Source organism: Rhinatrema bivittatum, chromosome 6 (assembly GCF_901001135.1).
Source record: "Rhinatrema bivittatum chromosome 6, aRhiBiv1.1, whole genome shotgun sequence".
NCBI classification, from domain to species: domain Eukaryota; kingdom Metazoa; phylum Chordata; class Amphibia; order Gymnophiona; family Rhinatrematidae; genus Rhinatrema; species Rhinatrema bivittatum.
Genome location: NC_042620.1, coordinates 271,838,267 through 271,865,971, shown reverse-complemented (window position 1 = coordinate 271,865,971; position 27,705 = coordinate 271,838,267). Strand labels below are relative to the sequence as shown.

The window sequence follows — 27,705 nt, the reverse complement described above, 5'->3', positions numbered from 1 at the left end:
AAGCTGAATACTGTGACACACATGGCTTCCGCAACCTCACGGCTCCGTGGAAAAAGACTGAGGGACTCTGCCTAGGGGGCAGGGTGATAACTACAGCTGCACATGCTCAGTAGGGCATGTCTGAAAGTTCTAGAATCTTTGAGATCAAAGTTCCGGACCAGGCTCCATCTGATATCACCCATGTGTGAGGAATACATCCTGCCTGCCCTCAGAGAAATATGAAAATTGTTAGAGATTGTATAAATACTCATGGAGCTGATACTAGGCCAAAAGACAGAAAAGCTGAGGCATACAAAATGGAACTGAAAATACTCTAAAAAGCTAAAAGAGCCTTGAAATAAGATTGAATATAAGGAATCAAAGTAATGTTCATTTGTCTTGATAGAAAAATAGAAAATGTGGCATGCTGTGAGACAACATGCTGTGAGACAATATGTTCAGTTCAAATTTTAGAACTTCCTAGAACACTTTTCTCCGCTTGAATCAATGACATCACTCGTGACAGGGTATTTGCTTGTCTTCAGAGAAAAGGTATCACAACTTGCAAAGTGTTCAGTTACATCTTGGGGAAAAAATGACACTGTATATGTTTAAGGCAGAATCATCTTTTAATGAGCATAAATTTACCAACTCAAATCCAAGCAAACACTTACCTCTGATTGTTTCTGCTGAATGGAATACAAGAACAGAACTACTTAAATTTCAAAGCTATGTAAACAGAAATTTTTAAAAGTTCCACTTTCCAGCACATAGAGAATATCAGAGAAAGAAAGTGAAGGAGACACTAGAAAATGGAATATACCAGGGATATTTGATATAGTCCTTTGAAGGTTACAACCAAATCTGATTTTTTGATAACCAAAATATACAATTTACTTCATTCTTCGACCATGGGTATAGAAATCTATGAATGCATACATTGCAGATTTTCCAAAAATCAGACTAGTTAGCAGCCCTAAGAACTGGCAGCAAATACACTGGGCCATACCAAATAAAATTTTATCTTTTTTCTGTCAAAAAATGTCATGTATTGAATTATTTCTTGCAGGGTTTTTGATACTCTGGTTATAGTTTATTTGGGAATTGAGCTTTCCTTCCTTGGTAATAGATGCTGCTGTTCAAGGAGTCCATTATGTGCAATGGAAAAACTGCTCAGAAGTGAAATTAACATTAAATCAATACAGGAGAGTTTGAAAACAGCAGATGTCAAGCAGTAAGTAAACAGTAAGAAGGGATTATAAGTGGTTTATAAAACCTATAAAAAGACTATTCACCAGTTAATGAGGTTTCCAAATCTGTTTTTTTTTTTCAGTCTGCACAATTTTAAGAGACAGGGAATATATCTCTCACATACACACATAAATATACACACACTCATACAGATACCTGAAATCAAACACTTAAAAAGCTCATATTCCAAACAGAGGAAGAGAGAAATCATATAAACAAAGGACTCAGTTCATGAAAACATAATTTGCTGGGAGTCCGCATACCTCACAGGGAGTGTGTTCCAGTGAAACTGCTTAAAATCAACTCAACAAAAAGACGTATTCAGAAATAAACCCCGAATGAAGTGATGAGCCAAGTGTGTAGCAGCTGGATTCCATCACAGGAGAGTCCAACTCACTGTACCAACTCAAGACTGTGCTCTTTATTTTACCATTAGATAATGACTATCACAAAATCCAAGATGGTTGAAATGGAAATAACTCCATTATTTCCTTTGCAGCTCCAGGTGTCACAATCCCCATACTCTTTCACATGCACATGCAGTTGTTTATGACGAGTCTGTGGTGTCCACTGTCTTGACTAGATGATCAGGTTTGTTGCCAGCAGCATAATGTTCCCACATTTGTTGGTAAAGCTGCTCCAGGTCCATGGTATACTGCTTGGTATTGAAGAGGGGGCTGGATATGCGTTGTTTCCAGACCTTTGCTCGAATCATCTTCAGACTAAACAAAAACATCCCCCAATTAGAGAAGAGATACAGACTCAGATTTTAAAACTCTGTTAAAACAAATAGCTGAAAAACGTCTTATGAACTGTACATAAGAACATAAGTACCTGTGCATGCTTTCAGTACAATGGTAGAGCCCATGCTTATAAGGCAGACCACAAAGTAAATGCTGGAGGGGAGCTCTGAGAACATTAAATCTTATAAACTCAGAGCCCCAGGATGCCAGTAATATTTTCTAATATTTAATTTATAGTCTTCTTCAGGCACTTCAAAGCAGATTACTTGCAGTTAGTGTAGATATTTCCCTGTTCCCAGTGGGCTCAATACCATTCCTCCCTCTAACCCACAAAGCCTCATTACACAGTTTCACTGCATGTTCCTTAAAAGATATCCCTCCCTCCAAGTATGCTGGTTACTTACTATTCCAAATCTGTTCCCAATTTCACAGCAATATCCTCATATTCCTGTCTATTTTTAGCAATAAGTTCAGGACACCCAAGGCAGGTGAGCTGGGAGGCAGCAACTCGAGAAGCAAGTGTTTCTCCTAGATGCAAAGGAGGAATGAGTAGGGACAGTAAGAATGATCTCTGGTCCTATCAAATACAAAGTATATTAGATAAAAATAAAAAAGGGAAAGCAAAGAAAGGGAAATACCACTACATTCAGCACAGATACACAGATTATAAACCACTCAATTAGTCAGCACCAATCAAAATAGGTTGATGGGTAATATCAGCATGCAGGTGTTTTCCAGGGAGTCACAATGATGGGTCATTTGATGTATTCACCAAAAGAAAAGCTCCTAAATGTCAAGGTCTAACTTTTAGCACTTGGCGCACAAGATACAGCAGCTGTCAGTTGTTCACTGTCAGCAACTTTAAGGGGAAGCTGGTAGCCTTTTGGCTGAGGGGTGGAAGTTTTAATAGCAAACTTGGGCAGAAGATCCTGGCTCAATTCCTGAATCAGCTGGGGCTGGGGATGCTGCATCTGGGGAGGAGGGAACTGATCATTCACAAGGAAAATGATACTCCTGATACAGGGAACTCCGAGGACAGGCAGGATGGTGGTCCTCACAATGGGTGACGACATCAGATGGAGCCCTGACACAGAAAACGTCTGTCAAAGTTTTACAAACTGAGCATGCTCAGCACTGCCCTATACCATGTGTCCACGCGGGGTCCCTCTCCAGTCTGTGTAGCTGTAGCATCGTGGTTGGTGAGCTCTAGTCTTGGCCTTTTTGGCCTATTTTGGAAAGTTTTCTTCTTTCACTTCTTTTTGTGTTTTTTTTTTTTTCGACATTTGACGCTGGGGTTCCTCTCAGTCTATCACCGATAGCATTCCTAGTTGGGGTTTTCATCATTTACCGGTAAATTTCCTTTCGTGATTGATTCCCCCATGGCGGCACTGTCTCATAATCTGAGAGCATCAACCTGGTGCAGCAGGAAAGGATCCTGCTAGGTGATGCATTGTCCTTTCACACAGAGGATGTCTCTCCAAGGCCTACTGCCCAGGAGGGAAGGGTCAGGTCGGCCTTCATAGTTGGTGATTCGATTATTAGGAATGTAGACAGCTGGGTGGGCTAGTGGGCATGAGGATTACTTGGTATCATGCCTGCCGGGTGCGAAGGTGGCGGATCTCACAAGTCACCTAGATAGGATAGACAGTGCTGGGGAGGAGCCGGCTGTCGTGGTACATGTGGGCACCAACGACATAGGAAAATGTGGGAGGAAGGTTCTGGAAGCCAAATTTAGGCTCTTAGGTAGAAAGCTTAAATCCAGAGCCTCCAGGGTAGCATTCTCTGAAATGCTCCCTGTTCCATGTGCAGGTCCCCAGAGGCAGGCAGAGCTCCGGAGTCTCAATGTGTGAGGATGAGAAGATGGTACAAGGAAGAGGGACTGAGTTTTGTAAGGAATTGGGGAACCTTTTGGGGAATGGGGAGTCTCTTCCAAAGGGATGGGCTCCACCTTAACCAGGGTGGAAACAGACTGCTGGCGCTAACCTTTAAAAAGGAGATAGAGCAGCTTTTAAACTAGAACAAAGGGGAAAGCAGACAGTCGCTCAGCAGCGCATGGATCGGAGGGAGGTATCTTCAAAGGATACTAATGACGCATTAGAATTAGGGCACCCTGACAGCAAGGTTCCAATAATTAGAAAAGTAGTCCAAGTGCCTGTAACTAAAAACTCACCTGAGCTAAAATATTCTAACTTATCCCTATCAAGCAGAATGAAAAAACAAACAAAAAACAAACTTTGAAATGTTTGTATGCTAATGCCAGAAGTCTAAGCAGCAAGATGGGAGAATTAGAATGTATAGCAGTGAATGACAGACTTAATTGGCATCTCAGACACATGGTGGAAGGATGATAGCAAATGGGACAGTGCTATACAGGGGTACAAATTATATCACAATGACAGAGAGGAGCACCCGGGAGGTGGTGTAGCGCTTTATGTCCGGGATGGCAGAGTCCAACAGGATAAACATCCTGCATGAAATTAAATGCACAATCAAATCTTGATCGGTAGAAATCCCTTGTGTGTTGGGGAAGACTATAGTGATAAGGAGTATACTGCCGTCCACCTGGCCAAGATGGTGAGAAGGACAGTGAAATAAGAGAAATTAGGGAAGCTAACCAAATTGGTAGTGCGGTAATAATGGGAGATTTCAATTACCCCAATACTGACTGGGTAAATGTAACATTGGGACATGCTAGAGAGATAAAAGTTCCTGGATGGAATAAATGACAGTTTTATGGAGCAATTAGTTCTGGAACAGACCAGATCTAATTCTCAGTGGAGCACAGGATTTGGTGAGAGAGGTAACAGTGGTGGGGCTGCTTGGCAATAGTGATCATAATATGATCAAATTTGAATTAATGACTGGAAGGGGGACAGTAAGCAAATCCATGGCTCTCGTGCTAAACTTTCAAAAGGGAAACTGATAAAACGAGAAAAATAGTGAGAAAAAACTGAAAGCAGCAGCTACAAAGGTAAAAAGTGTGCAAGAGGCGTGGTCATTGTTAAAAAATATCATCCAAGAAGCACAGCCCAGATGTAATAAGAAAGGTGGAAGGAAGGCAAACGATTACCGGCATGATTAAATAAGGTGAGATGAAAGAAGCTATTTTAGCCAAAAGATCTTCATTCAAAAATTGGAAGAAGGATCCAACCGAAGAAAATAGGATAAAGCATAAGCGTTGGCAAGTTAAATGTAAGACATTGATAAGACAGGCTAAGAGAATTTGAAAAGAAGTTGGCCATAGAGGCAAAAAACTCACAGCAAAAACTTTTTTAAAAGTATCTGAAGCAGAAAGCCTGTGAGGGAGTCAGTTGGACCGTTAGATGTTCGAGGGGTTAAAGGGGCACTTAGAGAAGATAAGGCCATCGCGGAAAGATTAAATGATTTCTTTGCTTCGGTGTTTATTGAAGAGGATGTTGGGGAGATACCCATACTGGAGAAGGCTTTCATGGGTAATGATTCAGATGGGCTGAATCAAATCACGGTGAACCTAGAAGATGTGGTAGGCCTGACTGACAAACTGAAGAGTAGTAAATCACCTGGACTGGATGTATACACCCCATGGTTCTGAAGGAAATAAAAAATGAAATTTCAGACCTGACCATGACTCTGGCAAGATCAATAGTATGTTGTAGAGACTCCAGGGCGCCTTCAGGATCAAAGGAACGTGAGAGGGCATTGGTCCGTCTGATCTGCCCGTCGATGTTGCAGTTCAAAATTAAAACTGTTGAATTGTACCAGAGTGCTTGCCGCAGGTACAATCGTTGCACTTGTGCCAAGCATTCTACATTTGTATGGTCTGTGTAGATAGTCACAGTGTGCCTGGCCCCTTTTAGCAGATGTTGCCATTCCTCCAAGGTTAGCTTCACTGCTAGCAGCTCTATCTTTAATGGTGTAATTCCTCTCTTCAGAAGTAAAACCTTTAGAAAAATAGCAGGTCACGAGCATTCCATGGTGGTTGTGCTGTAGGAGGACAGCCCCTACCCTGAGAGAAGTATCTGCCCTCAGTATAAATGGCTTGGGGGGGGGGGGGGGGTCAGGATGGTTCAGGCACAGATCATGGGTAAATTTCTATTTGAGATGCTGAAAGGCCTGTATGGCATTGTTCGTACAATTCTTGGTGTCTGAATCCTTTATCGTAAGGGCAGTAAGCGGCATGGTCAACATAGTAGCCATAAATGAACTGCCAGTAGAAAGTTCACGAATCTGAGGAAGCGCTGCAAAACTTTGAGCCCCATGGGCTCAGGCCATTTCAGGATTGTTTTCAGCTTTTTCAGATCCTTACATAGGCCTTGTTGGGAAATGATGTAAGAGAGGAAAGGAAATGCCTCCTGTTCAAAAGTATATTTTTCTAATTTTGTAAATAGGTGGTGTTCACAAAGCCTCTGGAGCACTTGCCTCACATGATCTTGATGTTCTGGTAGGTATTTAGAAAACACTAGGATATTGTCCAGATATACCACCACACAGGCGTACAGCAAGTCACAATAAAATTCATTAGCCATAAACTGAAAGAATGCAGGGGCATTGCATAATCTTAAGGGCATCACCAAGTATTCATAATGTCCATCTTGGGTATTAAAAGTAGTCTTCCATTTGTCTCCCTCTCAGATCCTAATCACCTATGTCCCTCTGAGTCAAAGAGTTCTGTGATCAGTGGAAGAGGATATCAGTTCTTCTTGGTAATAACATTGAGTCCAAAGTAATTTATGCACAAGCATAAGGAATCATTCCCCCCCCGGAAAAGAAGCCGGCCCCGGCATGCGATGAGGAAAGGTGAATGAACTTTCTATCTAGGTTTTCTTTAAAATATCTGAATATGTTTTCGATCTCAGAGAGTGGGTAGATTCTACTCCCGGGTGGAAATTTTCCTGAAAGCAGATCTATATAAGTCGTAGGAACTATGTGGAGGCAGGACCTCCACCTGCTTTATACTGAAGACATCAGCATACTCTGAATACTTGCAGTGGCAGGCTTGGTGGCTCTGGGGTGACTGTGCGATGTGCATGACAGGAAACACCTTGGCAAGATATTGTTCATGGCAGCATGAGCTCCATTTGGAAAGCTGAAGAGTGCCCCAGTTGATGTGGAGCTCATGTACTATGAACCAAGGTCAGCCCAAGATAACTGAGATGACCGTTTTGGGCAGCACGTAGAGACTGATCTACTCACCGTGTAGGAGGCAGTCTGCTTTTGAGCGGAACGGTAGCCCTGGTAAGAGTTCCCCATAAACAGACGAGATTTTAAGTACTGTGTCCAGCGGAACAGTCAGGATCCCACAATGATGCACCAAGGACTCGTGAATGAAACTGCTTCCAACAATGATATCAAGAACAGCCTGGGTGACCACGTGAGGGTCTCTGAAAGATGTACAGGTACTAGAATTTGGGGAGAGATCCTTGGTCGACCTAGGGTGGTTTCTCTCACCAGACCTAGGTCCTGGATTTTCTTGGCTTGGCCAGATAATTTGACAAGTGCCTATAGTGCTGCGCAATATAAACTTAAGCTGAAGCATCGGCATCTCTGCTTTTCTTCTGCAGATAACTTAAGGCAATCTGCTTGCATAGCCTCTTCTGATACAGATGCCGATCCAGGCGGTGACCTGGGTACCACTGAGCACTAGAAGTTAGGAGTAAGGATGCTGAACGAGAACCCTCTCGAGGCTGGGTCTTGGAATTTGAGGTCCAGACATATGGCCAGATTTATAAGACCCTCCAAATTATCAGGCAGATCCTGGCCAGCCAGCTCTTCTTTAATTCGCTCCGATAGCCCTTGCCTGAAGATTGCTATTAAGCTGTCACTGTCCCATTACAGATCAGATGCCAGCATATGAAACTTAACTGCGTACTCTCCAACAGACTGGGAGCCGTATCTAATTTGAAGACGTTCTAAGGCCATGGACGACTTTTGACTGGACTCATCAAAAATTAAATGAAACTCCCTAAGGAAGTTGTTCAGGTCTCCAAGGAGTGGGTCCTCTCTCTCCCATAGGGACGAAGTCCAGGCTAGAGCAGAACAACACAGCAAGGACAGGATATAGGTAATCTTGGTGTGATCAGATGGGAAGAGAGGTGCTTGTAATTCAAATTGCATCAAACATTGGTTTAGGAAGCCTCTACATTTGGTGAGATCCCCCTCATATCTTGGAGGTGGAGATATATGAAATGTGGAGGTAGCAGGCTGCATTGGAGATGTTAGAGCTGTGGCCGAAGGAGCTGGAAGGGTAGCCATGCCCCGAAGATACCTGATCATAGTATTCAGTTGATCTTGCTGCAGTTGTACCTGGTTAGCTAGCCCGGCAATGACAGAGGCCTGGGACAAATCCACCAAGCTTATGGATGCAAACTAATGAGTGGAGTGGACGTGAGCCCTTTATGCTGCGGCATAGTAGACGCAGCTTTGTAGACAAAAATTTGAGGCCAATGCTGGCAGCTGACGTACGCACACTGTAGTGGGTCAGTCTGGAGCTTCACTTTTACCAGCTGCCTCCTCTGCAGGTTGAGCCCTTGGGTTCTGCAGGACTTTGGCGGGTGCCTAGGGCAGACGAGACAAGAAGAAGGGGACAAGACAGGCTGGAGAGCAGGAATCAGGAATGTAAGACAAAGAGGAATCAGGAGCAACACACACTGCGGCTGCAGGAGACTCTTTGCTGCTCCTCAGGAGATGCCTTAAGTACTGGAAGCCAGTGATGTCATCAAAGCACACTGTGGCTGAGTTCACATCATGGACCCATTAAATGTTGGGACATCAGGCACATGTGCGTGCCTAAAAAAAGATGGCTGTTTAGGAGGCAGCAATGTCCCTTGCTGTGGGGACCTGGCTATGGCAGCTTTAGCCGCATTCAAGAGCTGGTGGCGTCGGGGGTGAGGCAGATCATAACAAGGAGTTTTAGTTCTACCGTTGCTAGAAGCTCAAACATTTAAAAAAGTCCCGATTGACTCCAGCACCAGTTAGTTTTTTTTCCCATTTAAAAGTTGTGCAATCTTCTTGTAGAGCATTTTCTTGATGCTAGAACAACTTTACTCACTTCAGTAGGCAATTGCATAGGAAAGACTTGCTGACTTTCAACATTATGAAATCAGAGCCAAAGACTGATGGTTGAGAAGGAGGAGATTCTTGTTGAACTATGTGATAAAGGATGGGAATATTCTCAAATGTTACTGGCTGTTGAAGAACTAGGCACTGACGCCACGGAAATCAAATTTGACATGGCCAAAAAGGGGCTATCAAAATCAGACCTTATTCTCTTAATTTTTGAATGGCTGTAAGTGGAATCAAGGGAACAAATAAAGAAGCCCTCGATTCCATGGGATTGAAAAAGCATCAATTGCTAAAATATTCTTTGGTGGATTCTTGGAACAGTAGGTGGGAATGTTTTTGAATGGCACTGCAGAGTACCCAAAAGTTGAAACAGTTCCCATGCTAGCTGCTGACCCAATAACCATTCGTGTGGTTGTAGTTGGTGACTTAGTGTGATTGCTATATGCTTTTGATTTCCAGCGAGATAGATAACTAACATACATTCTTTGGGAAACTGCCAATGTCCATTTCTTGCATGCCTCTTGCCAGACTGAAAAAGCCTATTCCTCCTTGTTGATATAGATCAGTTATCTGTTTGGATGAACACCATTCTCCCTTTTAACCAGGGAATGAATATGCATAGCATTGAAGATTGCTTCACAGAAATGGCCTAGAGTTGAGAGTAATCTTTTCTGTGGCGAAAGTTCCTTGAGATCCAAGGTAGTTCAGATATGATCCTCATCTTTTATTGCAGGCATCTGTGGTTATTTAAGTTGAAACTGGTGAAAGAAACTGACCTCCCAGCAGATTTGAAGGATCCAGCCACTATGCCAGAGAATGGATTAAAATGCTATATATAAATGCTAGTTATAGGTACTAGTTCCATTGAGACTCATAGTGAGACATGAAAAATGTATAACAAATCATTGGTGCCATATGTCCCACAATTTTCATTAAGAAATGGGCAGAAATTTGCTTGATACGAAAGGTTTAGAATCATCTTAGTCCATTTGTGTACCCTCTAAGGGAGAAATGCTTTTCCTTCTGTAGTATCACCAGGCTCTTATGAAGTCTATTATATGAGTTGGTTCCATATTGGATTTTGTGAAATTGATGAACCCTATGGACTAAGGGATATTTATTGTACAGAGCATGGAAGAATGAGCTTCTTGAAGATTATGGCTGGATAAGAGCCAGTTATTTATATTCAAAAAGACAAATATATTGAAGATGAACAACATTGCAAGACATTTTATGAACATACTGGGTGCTGTGGAGAGGCCGAAAGGGAGAATGCGACACTGGTAATGCTCACTGGCTATAATGAAACAGAAATTTTCTGTGAACTTTGTGAATTGGGATATATATGTGTAGTCACACATGCAAGCATATTTGAGGTCTAGAGTAGTTAGCCAGTTGTTGATCTCTCACTGAGAGAGAATGGTCTTCAAAGAGGTCATCCTGAATGTTTCTTTAGGTGTTTGTTGAGATCTGAGGTCCAAGATGGGAGAGATTACCTGTGTTATTTTTATAATGAAGAAATACTTGGGAGTAGAATCGTGTGTTCTTTTGTGGTATTGGAACTAGTAGCTCCACCACAATTGCAGCAAGGAGGGCTGACAGTTCTTGCTGGAGGATTTGACATTTTTGTTTACATTTGAGTGATTCTTTGATTAACAAGATTTGAAATTCAAACAGCATTCTCCTACTGTATGATCTTGAACATACAACGGTCTGTTTTTATCAAACACCATAGTAGGTTAAAGTATTGAAGCCTCCATCCCACCAGCCCACTGGAAGACTATTTAAATCTAACTGGGAAATGTTTTGAATTTGAACTTAAACTATTCTTTAGAATAGAGAAAGCAAAGAAAGTTCCTCTAGTTGTGGTGGAACAAAAGAAAAGGAATTCTAACTTAGGAAGCTTCTTTGGTTTCAATACCACAAATCTGATGACCCAACAGTGTGATTTCATAAAAATACTTAGAGGATCATATAGGTGAACAGTGTCCTAAAACAATACTTTAGTTTCTAGTTTTCTTTTAAAAAATGTTTAAACAATTAATCTTTCAATATTTATCCAGAAACATCTTTTATGAAATGAAGAAATAACTTGTGATAATTTCATTTTCCTTACTGTAGCCAGATAGACTCAGGACCAATGGGTTTAGGCTTCCCTGCCAGCAGATGGAGATGGAGTCAGGTTTCAAAGCTGACATCATCCTAGATACACCCCCTGCAGTGACCTCAGCCTTTCATATTCTCTTCAAAAGCCACTGTGGACATACTACTGAAAAAAAATTATTAAAAACGGATAACCTTAACTGTACTCAGACACTGAATCCCAGTAAGATTATAGAATCCCTGATCTAGGGACTGGATATTGGGGGCTTACCCGTAATTTCTTGGAAGCTATAAACACTCCACGGGAGAATCCTTGGCACCGTTCTTGGGCAGGATGCTGAGTCCATCTGCCTACACTAAGGAAAACAAAATTCTCAGGAAAGTAATTTCTCCATTTCCTAGCATGTAGCCAGATGGACTCAGGATCAATGGGATGTACAAAAGCTACTCCCGATTGGGGTGCAAGGTTGCCAGCGGTCTGGTTAACACTGCCCTTGCAAAGGCTGCATCCTCCCGGGCCTGAACCTCTAGGCGATAGAACCTGGAGAAGGTGTGCAAGGAGGACCATGTCGCTGTTCGGCAGATGTCGAGGGGAGACAGCAGTCTAGCTTCCGCCCATGAGACTGCCTGAGCCCTAGTGGAATGAGCTTTAACTTGAAGGGGTAATGGCTTTCCTGCCTCCACATAGGTTCCTGTGACCACTTCCTTAATCCAGCGAGCTAGGGTAGCCCGTGAAGCTGGTTCGCCCTGCTTCTTTCCACCGTGAAGAACAAACAGGTGATCTGTCTTTCGGAACGGTTTTGAAACTTCCAGATACTGCACCAAAAGCCTACTGACATTCAAATGGTGGAGGAGGCGGCGATATTCTTCTGCATCCTTTTGCTTATCTAGGGATGGCAACAAAATGGACTGATTCAAGTGAAACTCCGAGACTACCTTGGGCAAAAAGGATAGAACGGTACAAAGCTGTAATGCTCCTGGAGTCAAACGGAGAAACGGTTCCCGACACAATGCCTGTAGTTCAGAGATGCAATGTGGACATAACCCTGAAAATAGTGTTCTTGGTGGCTAATAAATGCAAGAAAAAAAACTGCACAGCAGCTGAAAAGAAGGCCCTGCCAAAAAGTCCAATACTAGATTAAGATTCCACAAATTCCTGGGTGAAGCACCTCCGGCCACCGTAGGGGTGGCCGGAGGTGCTTCACCCCTTTCAGAAAATGGGCCATTTCCAGATAAGCAGACAGGCGGGTTCCATTCACATTGCCCTGAAATAGGAGAGAGCCGCTATCTGGACCTTCAAGGAGTTAAGGGTCAAACCTTTATTCAAGCCATCCGCATAAATTCCAGAATTAGTGGGATTTTGACCTTCCAAGGGGAAACACCGCGTTCCTCGCACCAGGCCTCAAATACTCTCCACACCCACACATATGCTGGGACGTAGAGAATTTTGCGCGCAGAATAAGGTGGCAATTTCTGCTGCCGAATATCCTTGCTTCATCAGGCGAACCCTCTCAAGGGCCAGATCGTAAGACAGAATCGAGTCAGATTCTTGTGAAGGAGCAGTCCCTGCTGTAGCAAGTCCCTTGCAGTGAGAGGCACAAGGAGTTTCTGCATTGTCCACATAACACGGACACCTGGGCCAATCTGGAGCTACTAGTAGGACTAATTCCCTGTGGCACTCGATTCTGTGAATGACCACAGAAGGAAGGCATATAGCAGCTCCTCTTCCGGCCAAGTCTGAACAACAGCATCGATCCCCCCAGGGTCAACTGATCTCTTCTGCGACTGAAGAACTGGAGAACCTTTGCATTGTGAGATGCAGCCAGCAGGTTGATAGACGGGAGACCCCAGCGATCTACTACAAGCTGAAAGATTTTGGCCGACATGCCCATTCTCCTGGATCCAGACTCTCCCTACTTAGAAAGTCTGCTCTGAAATAGTCTTTTCCTGTGATATGGGAGGCTGAGATCATCTGTAGATAGATCTCCTTATGGAACGGATGGAAATACATCTCCTGTGACACTTGCTGGCTTTTGGTTCCACCCTGGTGCTTGATTTAGGCTACTGTGGTTGCACTGTCCAACATTACATGGACCACTTGACCCTGGAGTATATGGCTGAATTGTAGACATGCCAATCTGCTTGGGCTTCCAGGCGGTTTATGTTCCAGAGAGCCTCTTCTTTGGTCCAACGCCCCTGGGCTGTCAAGCTCCTGATGGTGAGCTCCCCAGCCCCAGAGGCTCACGTATGTCGTGAGGACCAGCCAGTTCGGAGGGGACAGGGGTACATCCCTGTCCAGATGAGTTTCCTGCAGCCACCACTGGAGCAGGGAGCATACTTCCATTGGTAATTGGAGGCAAATTGAATAGTTCCAATGTGACAGCAGGGAGCACTGAAGTGGCCGTATGTGTGCCCTCGCCCATGGCACTACTTCCAGGTTGCCGCCATCAGAGGACTTGAAGATAGCTCCACACTGTCTGGCATATTGTGTTCATCAACAGACGCACTTGGGACATCAACTTCCTTATCCATGTGGTCGGGCGGAAGACCTTGCCCTGCTTGGTGTTGAACTGGACTGCCACATATTCCAAGGACTGGGAGGGTTTGAGACTGCTTTTGTCCATGTTACAACCCAACTGAGCTCCTGAAGCAAGGTGGTCACCCTGTTGGTCATCTGGAGATTCTTCCATGGACTTTGCCCATATCAACCAGTCATCCAAGTACGGGTGCACCAGGATTCCCTCTTTGTTCAATGCTGCCACTACAACCACCATATCTTGGAAGATGTTCTGGGGGCAGTGGTCAGGCCAAAGGGCAATGCTCAGAATTGATAATGGCGACCCAGAACCACAAAGCATAGGAAACAATGTTCTTGCCAGACTGGAATATATAGGTAGGCCTTGGATAGGTCCAAGGAGCTTAAGAACTCTCCTGATTGTACGGCCATTTTCACGGAGTGTAGGGTTTCCATGCAGAAATGAATCACTTGTAGATGTCAGTTGGCACTCTTGAGGTCCAGGATGGTGCGAATGGAACCTTTCATCCTGGGTACAATGGAATAACGCCCCGGATTTTCCTGAGGCGCAGGTCCTGGGATTATAGTCCTCATCCTGAAGAGCCTTAACAGGGTAGTCTCCATTGCCTGCTTCTTATGCTGGGAGTGGCAAGAAGATATCATGAATATGTCCCAAGGAGTGCTACGAAATTCTAGTGCATATCCTTCTCGTATGACCTCCAGTACCCGTTTGTCCAAAGTGATCTCGACCCACCATTGGTAGAAGAGAGACAGTCGACCCCCCTTTCTCCTTGTTCCAAGGGTGGGTCAGCAAAACTTCATTGGGGGATTCGAGATGAGTCTCTTGGGCTGCCGACTCCGAAAGGACTGAAACCTCCCAAAGAACCAAGACCTCTGAAATGTCAAGTTTCTGAGCCCCTGGATTGACCCCTCATGAGCGAGAGGCACTGTAACTGCTTTCTCTTATCTTCTGGTAGCTGGGGTATTGGAGATTCACCCCGTTTTCTTGCCAGCTTTTCTAATTTGCTTCTGAAGAGGAGTGCTCCTTTAAAGGGCATCGTTGTGAGATTTGCTTTAGAGGTTGTGTCTGCTGACCAATTCCACAGTCATAGCTGACTTCTGGCCGCCAACAGTGAGGCCACTCTTCTGGCCAAGGTACGGACTAGGTCCAAGCCTGCATCAGCTAAAAAGGCGGTGGGTTCCATAACTGCTCTAGAATTCGCCCCTGAGTCATCCACCTCCCGAAACAGGAGCAGGCAAGTATGAGCTACCAGGGTACAACAAGAAGCAATCTGTAAGGTCATCGCTATTGTATCAAAGGCCTGGTTTAAGGAGGCACTCCATCCACCTAATGTGCGCATCCTTTAAGGCCACTCCTCCCTCCACTGGGATAGTTGTTCATTTAGAGACAGCACAGACCAGCACATCCACTTTAGGGAAATGCAAATGTTCTCTTGCTGCCTGATCCAGTGGGGATAGAGCTAATGCTCGCCTACCTTTAAAACTTGCTTCTAGGGCATCCCATTCCAGGTCAATCATCTCCTGGATGGCTTCTAGTACTGTAAAGTAGCAAGCTTTCCATAGGAAAATCAGAATGGGATTCTTCTTTGGTTCCATCACAGAGTCCACCCCAGGAACTCCCAGCATCTTCAGGGTCTGGGAAACCAGGGCCGGCAATTCGTCTCTATGGAAAAACTATAACATGGTCCAATACGGTTGTAAACCAGGGAGGGATTTCCCCATCTTCCAAGGAATCTGGATCCTCCTCTTTGTCTATGCTGTCCGGGTCCCTACCAGGGATACCCTTGGTGAGTCAAGGCATGCCTTGAGGTCTGCCGATAGAACTGGGAGAGGTAGGGCTTACTGGCTGAGGTTTCGTCCTGATGGGCAAGTGAGGTAGCAGACCAATCCTGTACAAAGGCTTGAAGACCTTGAAAGATTTTCACCTGAGAAGGCAGCCAGGTCCATGCCTAGCCCAGGAAGTACTAGGGTAAGTGCCGTAAATTTCCCTTTCCCATGGATGACCCACTCCCGGGGTTACTCAGATCCAGGGTACTTCTGGTTAAGGCTGTGGCTGACCTATCCTCTGAATGGGAGGAGCTGGCCTTAGTAAAATCCAGGGAGACCAGCTCTCCCTGGGCTTCCTCACAGTGCTGACATAAGCAAGAATCCAGGTCAGACCGTGCAGCCCTAATATGACAAGCAGCGCAGAGAGAAAGGCGCTTATGTTTCTTTGCTGCCAGAGCCACTGGCAACGGTAACTGCGTGTTCAGAAGGCTTGCGCTTAAAATCATATGCACACAGATTTCAGGCATCTATGCAGGCTGCAGCGAGGCACATGCACAACCTGTGTGCCCGGCTTTACTTGTATTCTGCACTTAGTAAGTTGTGTGTGTGTATGTACGTTCAGACATGCACTACGTGTGCCAAAGCTCTATGGTGGGTAATACAGGCACAAAAATGCACACAAAATGGCGCCACCACCAGCCTACCACACAGTATGCTGACCAAGCCTAAAGCGGGGCCTAGCCCACCAGGGGCCGCTCAACAGTCCACTTCCCCTTACCCCAACGGGATCGGGAACGACGTTGGTATAGCACACTGAACAAGGAGACCAGAGAAAGTCTTAATGAAACCCCACCAATGTCTCTAAATCGGGAGAAATCCGTTTTTTTTTTAAACTTATCTGGACTAGTGCTTACCAGCTGAGTACAGAGACGGTCTTCAGCTGTGAGGGGGGAGAGGGCTTTGGCCATCACTGCTGCGCACGGCTTCCTGCACCCGCTGCCTTTCAGCTGCTACAGCAGCCAAGTCCACGCCGGTAACTGGCTACCTTACCAAGGCATACCTATGAGGGATCTCACAAATCACCTCAGGAATTCTCAACTGGGGGAGGGACAATTAAGTATCATCGCAGGAGAATGGGGCTCAACCTTTTCTCCAATTTAAAAGTAGAATTTCTTCTTCCAAAGGGTACAGCGATCCCCATAGGGAAAACATGTCCGCATCTGCTGGAGACTGAGAAATACTGAAGGGCTGAGAGCGCTGTAGTGGTGTATCTAGGGTGATAGCTTTGAAACCTGACTCTATATATCTGCTCGGTAAATACAACAGGAACATTTTTTCTTATTCTCTCAGAACATAACACAATATGCACAGTGAGAGAATCCACTATATAATACAATACACTCTATAATACAATCATATCATGCAAAATGTTTATTGTGAATGTAGAAACATGACTCTCACTAGACAGAGTTAAAACTAACTAATCACATTCACTCTCCATACACACCATTAAAAAACATCACGAGACAATGTGACAACTGAATTGTTACAATGTGTTATGTGTTAATTCCTTACCCAACTTGTTAGAATGTTCCCACAATACACCATCACTTTTTTCTATAATACAATGTATCTTTGTTATTCAGTTTCCAAAAAATTTTTCAACATTACTCTGCTTTTCTTTGCATATGGGGACTCAAATCACGTCCGTTCTTTCACATAATGTTATTATGTGTCGCCCTTTGTGAAAGAACGGACGTGATTTGAGTCCCCATATGCAAAGAAAAGCAGAGTAATGTTGAAAAATTTTTTGGAAACTGAACAAAGATACATTGTATTATAGAAACAAATTGATTGTGTATTGTGGGAACATTCTAACAAGTTGGGTGAGGAATTAACACATTATAACACATTGTAATACATTGTAACAATTCAGTTGTCACATTGTCTCGTGATGTTTTTTAATGGTGTGTATGGAGAGTGAACGTGATTAGTTAGTTTTAACTCTGTCTAGTGAGAGTCATGTTTCTACATTCACAACAAACATTTTGCATGATATGATTGTATTATAGAGTGTATTGTATTATATAGTGGATTCTCTCTATATATCTGCTGGCAGGGGTGCATAAACCCATTGGTCCTGTGTCCATCTGGCTACACCCTACGAAATTACACTTTAAATTAGGTAGAAATAAATGTCAATTATTTATATTGCACTATCACACAAGACTAGTTTTCAAGAGCTCTTCTCCCTTTATCAAGTCAACGGATGATGTTCAAACATATCAAATAAACCATATGTTGGATTTCAATGCCAGTGTGGTTGGTTGTTTTCAAAGCTGTAATATGCTTCCCAAACCAGTCCTGGGGAACCCACAGCCAGTAGGGTTTTCAGGATATCCCCAATGAATATACATGAGAAATTTGCATATCATTGAGACCCAGTTTATGCAAATGTATTTCATGCATATTCATTGTGGATATCTTGTTCCCAGGACAGGTTTGGGAAGCCCTGCTGTAAGAGCTGTAAAGCAAATGCACTGAAGGAGGGGGTGTGTGTTGCAAGGGCTAAGAATTTTGAGACGAATATCAAAATTAACAGCTACAAAAATCTGATAATAGGTGAGAAAAGCAAAATTGTTTATGTTAGAGGTTATTTTCTGAAGATAGCAGCTCATGTCACACACACAAGATCATGACTGTGTTCAGCTCAAAACTGACAGATTTTTCCAGAGCCTTTTGTAAAAGGCCTAAAGGTCCTTCACTGTCCATTCATGGTAGTTCCTGCACCTGCCACAATAGTTTTGACTAGGGGAGAACAATAAAAAGAGGAAGAGAGTAGGATTATGCGATGAGTGAACTGCTGTCTTCAGAAGACACGTATTATAGGTAAGCAACTTTGCTTTCTCTGAAAGCAAGCAGTTTACTGAATCACACAGACTCCCTAAGGGATTTCTTCCACAAAAGTTTGAGGAAAAAGAATAGCCAATGGGTTAGAAATGTTTTTTGTTAGTAAAAATTCCTTTAAAAAAAACCCAAAACCAAACCACAGGAAGACTATCCAAAATTATAAAATGAGCCATATGAGAACTGGTTTGGTTCTATCACTTATAGATGTCATGGAGAACGACAAGCCAAACCTGCTGTCCCACCAGAAGGCTGGGTCTAGATCATATTGGCATGTGAATAAGTGGACTGAAAGGTGGGTGAGCAAAGTTGCCATGGCCCCGACAGTCCACTCCAGGTAGGCAGTGGCAGCTCTTGCAATCTACCTTTTTGGAGATGAGTAAAATTGCATAGGTAAGGGAACAGATCTTATCATCCATGACCCATACTGGGTCAGACCAAAGGTCCATCAAGCCCAGCATCCTGTTTCCAACAGTGGCCAATCCAGGTCACAAGTACCTGGCAGGATCCCAAGGGATAGACAGATTCCATGCTGCTTATCCCAGGAATAAGCAGTGGATTTCCCCAAGTTCATTTTAATAATAATAATTGTTTATAGACTGTCCACATTTTTTAAATTCATCTACATCAATAGCTTTCACTGCATCCTGTGGAAACAAATTCCAGAACTTAATTATTTAAATAGCTCAATGGAATATAAAGATACTGATAGAAAATTTCTTAAAATACCAGTTTTCAATCCTACTGCATTCAATTCAGGATTACCAGTAAGTCAATTTTTAAGGATCCGGACAATGTGCTCAACCTTAAGGGAATACAAAAACAAGCTTCTGGTCTAGTAAGGAGGATTTTGAGAGAGACTGTTATCTACAGTAATAATGGACCATCAGAGAGCTCTTTAATTTTTGGATTTTGGCCAATATTTGTAATAAAGCAGAACGATCATAAAGAGACATTTATGTCCTTCAACATTCTAATATGTCTAAAAATACTGCCATTGGTAATATGCCTATAAATACAGGGTTTTCAGAGCCTCCAATGTTGGCATACAATTATGGTCAGAACATCTGTGATCAGATAGTAAAAGCAGCAATTGAACATATTTCAGGATCTACTTTATGGGGTCATTATCCATGTCACAAATGAAATTTATGCCCTTTAGCCATTACTGGCTAAATATAGGAGCAGCCAGCTACTACGATTATTTTTTTTAATCATTTACAACACATTACACTGCCAATGTAATCTAATGTCATCCAATGGCTTTGCTCTAAGTTTCAATCACACAAAAGGCCCTCCAACACAACAAGTGTATTCCAGTAACCAAAATGTAAACAACGTATCACAAATGATGGTGCACCTGGTATTTCTTTTATATAAACTTATTCAAGCTGTCCAGCTTCAAGTGATACATAAATTTTGTAGGACCACTACTCATGGGGTCAAGGTAATCAACCAGACTCTCTTTATGGTCTCAGGTCCATTTTACTTTATATATATATATTTTTTGTAAGTTTTTTATCATTTTTTTGCCATATCTATTTTCTCCAAAGAACTGATGAAAGCTCCAAGATTCAATCAATCTGATGCATTTAGTCACAACAAGATAACAAGTGTCACTTTTTCATAAGAACATAAGAAAATGCCATACTGGGTCAGACCAAGGGTCCATCAAGCCCAGCATCCTGTTTCCAACAGTGGCCAATCCAGGCCATAAGAACCTGGCAAGTACCCAAAAACTAAGTCTATTCCATGTAACCATTGCTAATGGCAGTGGCTATTATCTAAGTGAACTTAATAGCAGGTAATGGACTTCTCCTCCAAGAACTTATCCAATCCAATTAATTCAGCAGTGATACTCATGTTCCATCCCCTTTATCATTTTAGTTTAGCTAGATGTCGTCCAAGCATCTTGTTCCTCCAAAGGTGGCAATGGACTTGCTTCCGCCATACTCTGGACAAGTCTAACAAAGCCCTCTGGAAGAGACTTTCTTCTCTCTAGTGGAGGAAAGGTGTCAGAAGATAGACCTGCCAAGTCCTCTTTTTCAGAGACTTCTGTAGTATACACAGAGGAATATTGCGAGTCAGATCCTGACTGGTACGCTGGTAGTTAAGACCCAGATGGTGCCCATCCCGCAGACAAGGTCTCAGAGAGGGAAGCACTTGCTTGCTGTGGCCTAGAATCTGAGGAACTTTTGTGCCTTGAGTAGGCTTCTTCCCTCAGTGGACTACAAATCACCAGTGCGGCAGCAGCCATTGATGCAAATTCTCCTGCCAGAAACCAGCATCAGCACCAAAACTTGTGCAAAGCTGCCAGGCAGCTGTAAGGACTCAAGTAGTGGATGGACCTCAGCCTGTATATGCCACCATGCCAAGGCACCAAGGCTTCGCATCGCCCTGTCCAAAGCCTGCTGGATCTTCCTGTCCAGTATCTCTTCAAAGACTGCCAATGCAAACACTGAGTGGGAGGCAGGAGGGATGGCCATGTCTTCCTGGGAAACCAGACGTGGATCAATGGCTGACACCTGATCTTGGAGACTGATGCAGTTCCTGAGACTGCATCAATGAGCTCTCCTCTGAGGGACCACTGAGGGATTCAAAGCCACAACTAGAACATATCCGCTCCTAGTATTATGCACCAATGGAGACCAATACCAAGTTTCTTCGCTCGATGCTAGAATGAAAGAGGTGGCCTATCTCTCTGGTCTTGATGCTCAATTTTGAGGCAGTTCAATGCTTCCCTTGATACTGATGCATTGACAGCATCCAGTGCATCTTCTAAAATTGATTCCTTCAATGCCAATTCTGATGGGCCAGTTTCTCAAAGTTTTAAGTACTTTGTCCCAGCTGGAACTGATGACAATGTCCTTTCGTGGTTGTGGTCATGGTCATGCACTGGCAACATCCCTGGATGTCATGTGGAGACCTAGGCACAACATTATCTATTACTGGGATCTGTGATAGACATGACTGTCACACACCTGGGGCATCATCTGAAGCCATTGGCTTGCTTATCCATGATTGGATGGAAAATCAATGAAGCAAAAATGTAAGATTCAATGATCGCAAGCAGCTGGAGCACTGCTCAGGCACAAGGATGAAATGAAATATAGGAAAGAGCTGAAAAACCTACCTAAGGCACTAGGAGGAGTAGGAAAAAGACCATAGGGCCCTATGACTAATAAATTCTGGCAAAAAAAGACAGCTGGAAAAAAACCCCTGAACAGCCAGTGAAGCATAGTCAAAGTTCTAGAAGCCTTGATATAAAAGTTCCAGGCCATGTGCCATCAGATGTTACCCCCTTGTGAGGATTGCCATCTTGCTTGCCCCCTGAGTATATATATTACATTGACAGAGGAGTTGAAATCAGATTCCTTTAAAGATGAAGGTTTATCCAATGCAAAGGGTTAAAGACAAAAATAAACCTTCACAAATACAAGGAAATATCCAAGAGAAGAATAAGGTGACATTCCTTTAGGTAGGGGTTGAAATATATTAGAAAACCTAGGCATCACGGAAAATATTTTCCTTTACATTTTGCTTGACTCATTCTTATTTTGCTCATTTTTAGTTACTTTCCTTTTCTGAAGTTTAGTCACCCAGGTGACCCGACTCCTGGAATTTTTCCAGCCCTGCCTATAGAACATTTTTTCAGGCCAGTCAACTGCATCAATGATTTTACAATTAGGATACCAGAAGGGAACGTAAATGATCCAAGAACACAAAACACTTACATTTAAAATGTTCAAATGCTTTTTAAGCAACGTAACCTAATAGGGACACTCGTTTCCTTACCATTAGTCCAGTGGTCACCAAATGTTTTAGATGAAGGACTACATGCGACATTTCAAATCACAGAGAGATGGGGGAAGAGTGGGGAAAGCAGGTTCTCCCTTGGAATTTAGCACTTTTGGTGATTTGAAATGCAGAATTGGGGGGGGACTCCGAGTAGATAAGGTGTTAGAAATATTTCTACTATGATGTTGGTAACCCTGCCACCTGTCTCCCCCCTCCTCAGCAAATCCCTGTCCCCTGCGGAAGTGGGAAGTGGGGGGGAATGGCAGGCTGATGTGTTTGGGGCAAACTATCTCCCACTCACACCCCTATAGCCTCTTGCTTTCTCCTTCCCTCCCCTTCCTTCCACTCCTCACTCCCACCTCACACACTTCTTTTCCTTCCGTCCCATCAACCTCTTTCTCTCCTCACTTACACCTGCTCTTCTGCTGATGGGGGTTGGTGGACACATCAGAATACATGTCTCTCCCACCACCACACATGGGCAAGAGAAAAAACCCCACACCTTGTTCTATGGCTGATTTGGCCACGAGAAGTAAAGGGTTTGGTGGGATGAATGTGGCCCACAAGTCCTAGCTCAGGGACCCCTGCATTAGTCCTTTTATAGCTACAAATTCTGCTGTTGCTGTTCAACACTCTAGCCCCTTAGCAAACCATACCCATCTTTTTACTTTACAATCCTTTATAGCTTTGTAAACAAAACCAACCAGTACCATTCTAATCCAACTTGATGAAACGATCAGCCCTTAAAAGCTAGTCACAAATGCAACATGTCAGTCCAATGACTAGTTTGTTAATCTTTATTTCTTAGTATTCACGTGAGCTAACAGCAATCACACCATTGCATTCAAAATCATAGCAAAAAGAAGATTGTAAGAAGAAGAAAAATGAAGTCAAATAACCTGTAAAATTACCTGAAGCAAAACCCCTGTTGAGCACAATTAAGCTTTCCGTCGGTTCCTTACCTGGCATAGTGACCATGGGCGTTCCTGCCCAGAGCACATCCATGCCAGTGGTGTGCCCATTACAGAGGGGCGTATCCAGACAAACATCTGCCAGTTGACCTCTTCTAACATGTTCTTCTTTAGGGGCCACAGGAGAAAAGATGATACGTGACTGTGCAAGTCCCATGCTTTGTGCATACTGCTGAATATTGGGCTCTCCCACTGCAGGAAACCTTAAAAGCCAAAGGACGCTGTTTGGCACCCGCTTAAGAATCTGAAAGTGAACCAGTTAAAAATAACACATTACAAGATTACTGGCATATCATAGGGAGAGAAAGTGTTGAACTGCCATCGCATTTTTTTAGGGAGGGGCAGAGGGGTTGCATGTCTTCAGTGCAGTGTGCTTTGGAGGTGGTGAAATAGGGCATGTGAACAAATCCCCTCTAAACAGACTGAGCCTTCTGTGATTCACAAGTGCACTTCCCCTTGTTAATATGCATAGCACCAGTGGGTATATGCAAGTATATCCCTCACAATATATATATCTACAGACTTACAAAAAACACAGTTCAGTGCACCTGATGTTGATGCCAGGCAAAATGGTAGAAAGCAAAATTGCTTACCTTGTAATAGGTGTTATCCCAGGACAGCAGGATGTAGTCCTCACATATGGGTGACGTCACTGAACGGAGCCCAGGCGGGAAAACTTTCTGTCAAAGTTTCTAGAAACTTTTGACTGGCCCCAGTGAGGCCACTGAGCATGCCCAGCATGCTATGATATTCTCTGCCACAGGTGTCTCTCTTCAGTCTAGTATGTAGCAAAAGCTTTAGCTAAAAGAATAATAAAAATAAAAAGGCCCAACTCCGCGGGGTGGCGGGTGGGTTCTGTGAGGACTACATCCTGCTGTCCTGGGATAACAACTATTACAAGGTAAGCAATTTTGCTTTATCCCAGGACAAGCAGGATGCTAGTCCTCACATATGGGTGAATAGCAAGCTAGAGGCTGAGTCATTGTGTAGTGCAATGTTTTTGTTGAATGAGTCAGCCGAAGATCACAGCAGTTTGGTTGTAGTAGGAGTTGGGTTTAAGCTGGAAACAAGTTCTTTAAGACAGATTGTCCATAGGCAGAATCTTGTCGTCCTTGCTTGTCCAAACAGTAATGAGCTGCAAATGTGTGAAGAGAACTCCATGTTGCTGCTTTACATATGTCAAGTATTGGCACTGAACGATAGTGTGCAACTGAAGTTGACATTGCCCTAACTGCATGTGCTTTTACTCGCCCTTGGAGAGGAAGGCCTGCTTTTTCATAGCAAAACTGTATGCAATCTGCTAACCAGTTGGATAGAGTATGTTTACCCACTGCTTTTTCCCTGGTTTGTTTGGATCATAGGAAACAAAGAGTTGATTGGATTTTCTGTGAACCGCAGTGCGGTTTAAGTAGAAAGAGAGAGTGCGCTTGCAATCTAAGGTGTGTAAGGCCCTTTCTCCTTGGTGAGCATGAGGCCTTGGAAAGAAAGTGGGTAATACTATAGATTGGTTTAAGTGGAATTCCGTAACTACCTTAGGGAGGAATTTAGGATGAGTACGGAGAACCACTCTGTCATGTAAAAACTTAGTGTAGGGTTCATATGTGACTAGTGCTTGTAACTCACTAACCCTTCTAGCTGATGTAATGGCTATGAGGAAGATAGTTTTCCATGTAAGAAATTTCAGATCACTGGAATCAATGGGTTCAAAGGGAGAACGCATGAGCCTAGTTAGAACCAAATTTAGATCCCATTGAGTGACTGGGTGTCTAATTGGTGGTTTAAGAAGAATTAAACCTCTCATAAATCTTTTTATGAGAGGTTGTGTAGAAATAGGTGCATCTGACACCTGATTATGGTAAGCTGAAATTGCACTTAAATGTACTCTTATAGAGGAAGTCTGTAGGCCAGATTCTGAAAGATGGTATAGGTAGTCCAATAAAGACTTTGTGGGGCATGTGAAAGGATTGATGTCTTTTTGCCTGCACCACAAAGTGTATCTCTTCCATTTGGAAGCGTAGTTCTTCCTCGTGGAAGGTTTACGTGAAGCTATAAGAACTTGGGAAATGTTAGCTGGAAGATTGAGTGGTCGTAGTATCAAGCTTTCAACATCCAAGCCGTCAGTGATAGGGATTGAAGGTTGGGATGTCGCAACCGACCCTGATCCTGAGTTATGAGAGTGGGAGCTACTCCCAGGCGAATGGGATCCCTGACAGAGGTCTAGAAGTGTGGGAAACCATACTTGTCGAGGCCAATATGGGGCTATGAGTATCATTGTCCCCCTGTCCTGTTATAACCAAAACTCTAGTGAAGCTACGAGTGGTATCGGAGGATACGCATATAATAGGCCTGAGTTCCAAGGGCGAGCAAAGGCGTCCTTGGATGGCCTGTTGTACAGGTTGTATAGGCAACAGTAGTTGTCCACTTTGTGATTCAGATGTGATGCAAAGAGGTCTACTGTTGGTTGTCCCCAACGCTGAAATATCCTGGTCACTACTGTGGGATCTAGTGACCATTCGTGTGGTTTGAATTGACGACTGAGTCTGTCCGCCACTACATTGTGAATGCCTGCTAGGTAAGTGGCTTTGAGAAACATGGAGTTGCTCAAGGCCCAACCCCATATTTGAGCTGCCTCTTGACAAAGGAGATACGAGCCTGTCCCTCCCTGTTTGTTGATGTACCACATGGCTGTGTTGTCTGTTTGGATCAGCACAGTTTTGTTTGTAAGGCAGTCCTTGAAGGCATGCAGAGCATACCGTATAGCTCGAAGTTCCAGAAAATTGATTTGAAATGTTGCTTCGAGCTTTGTCCATGTTCCTTGAGTTTGGAGATTCCCTATGTGAGCTCCCCAACCCAAGGTGGATGCATCTGTAGTCAGAGTTACTTGTGGGACTGGTTGTTGAAAGGGTAAGGCCCTTGCACAAATTGTCCTTGTTCACCCACCACAGTAGAGAAGAACGTAGTTGGTGGGTTACTTGAATTGGAGAATAAAGTGGTTGAATGGCTTGGATCCATTGTGATCTTAAAGTCCATTGAGTTACCCTCATGGCCAGTCTTGCCATAGGAGTGACATGAACTGTGGAGGCCATGTGGCCTAGTAACGTGAGAAACTGATGAGCTGTTGCTTGTTCCTTGGAGTGAATCAAGCTTGCCAGTAGAGACAGTGTGTTTGCTCGATCCACTGGCAGAAAAGCCTTGGAGAGGTTGGTGATTAAATCCGCTCCTATGAATTGAAGCAGGTGAGATGGAGTGAGATGGGACTTTGGATAATTGATGAGAAATCCCATGGAGTGCAGTAGAGCAATAGTTTTGTTGAGAGACTGTATTGCTCCTTGTTGAGATTGGCTTCTGATGAGCCAATCGTCCAGATATGGGAAAACATGTACACCTTGCTTGTGTAGGTGTGCTGTTATTACTGCCAGGCATTTGGTGAACACTCAGGGAGCAGAAGCTAGTCCGAATGGCAGTACTCTGTATTGGTAATGATGAATGCCCACCTTGAAGCGTAGATACTTGCGATGAGGAGGGTATATTGGTATATGGGCATAAGCATCCTGAAGATCCAGAGAACAGAGCCAATCCCCTGCTTGAAGAAGAGGTAGCATTGTGCCTAGTGAAACCATCCTGAACCTTTCTTTCTTTAGAAATTTGTTGAGATTTCTGAGGTCGAGGATGGGTCGTAGGCCTCCAGTTTTCTTTGGAATGAGGAAATATCTGGAGTAGAATCCTCTGCCCTGCTGAGACCTGGGCACTGGTTGAATGGCCCTGGCTGTCAGAAGGGTGGATAATTCTATTTGTAACTGAATTATTTGGGAATTTTGTTGTGGGTAGGAAGTTGGTGGGAATTCTGGAGGAATTGAGAGAAAATTTAGTTTGTAACCGTGAGCTACAATGGAAAGTGCCCATTGGTCTGTGGTTATGTTTTCCCAATTTGATTGGAAGTAGGAAATCCTTCCTCCCACTGGTATGTGCTGTTTGGGGTTTTGGAGGGTGGGTCTGATCTCTGGATTTATGTTCAAAAACCCGTAGCTGGACCAGTCTGTGGAGGAGGCTGAGCACGAGCTGGTCTTTGTTGTCTGGCCTGAGAGCGCTGGGTAGGCCTGGAAGGTCTAGTTCTGGTAGGTGGATTATAGTACCTTCTTGGCCTGTAGTATGGACGTCTAGGTTCCCTTCGTGGAAAACGTCTTGGGGCCTGGGTTGCTGGTTCTTGAGGCAGTTGTGATAGCTGTCTTAAGGTCTCCGTATGATCCTTAAGTTGTTGGACAGCATCCTGTACTTTCTCTCCAAACAAGTTATCCCCACGGCATGGCAGATCTACAAGCTTGTCTTGCACTTCAGGCCTGAGATCTGAAGCTTTCAACCAGGCCCATCTCCTTGCTGTAATACCGGCTGCTGCTGTTCTTGAGGCTGTATCAAAGTTGTCATAAGCAGCCCTTACCTCATGTTTCCCAGCCTCGAGGCCTTTGGTGATAATGGATTGAGCAGATTCTTGAAACTGCTCTGGGAGAGAATTTGAGAAGTGCTCCATTTGCTTCCAGAGATCCCGCTGGTACTGTGTCATGTACAGTTGGTAGGCAGAGATTCTGGAAGATAAAAGTGCACCTTGGTACAC

General features: G+C 43.7%; 1 protein-coding gene across 5 annotated transcripts in view; it reads right to left on the bottom strand.

Annotated features, from left to right (window-relative positions):
- Positions 1 to 589: 589 nt before the first annotated feature.
- Positions 590 to 27,705, bottom strand: part of OGT (O-linked N-acetylglucosamine (GlcNAc) transferase) — a 323,288-nt gene continuing 296,172 nt past the window's right edge. For 4 of the 5 annotated variants that reach the window (XM_029607212.1, XM_029607213.1, XM_029607215.1 and 1 more), the window contains 3 exons: positions 23,037 to 23,340; positions 2,378 to 2,501; positions 590 to 1,952 (listed from right to left, as the gene is read on the bottom strand). In XM_029607212.1, the coding sequence (XP_029463072.1) occupies positions 1,778 to 1,952; positions 2,378 to 2,501; positions 23,037 to 23,340 (603 nt within the window). In that variant the 3' untranslated portion in view covers positions 590 to 1,777. The remainder of the gene's footprint in view (positions 1,953 to 2,377; positions 2,502 to 23,036; positions 23,341 to 27,705) is intronic. The other variant, XM_029607214.1, reaches the window with a different exon arrangement.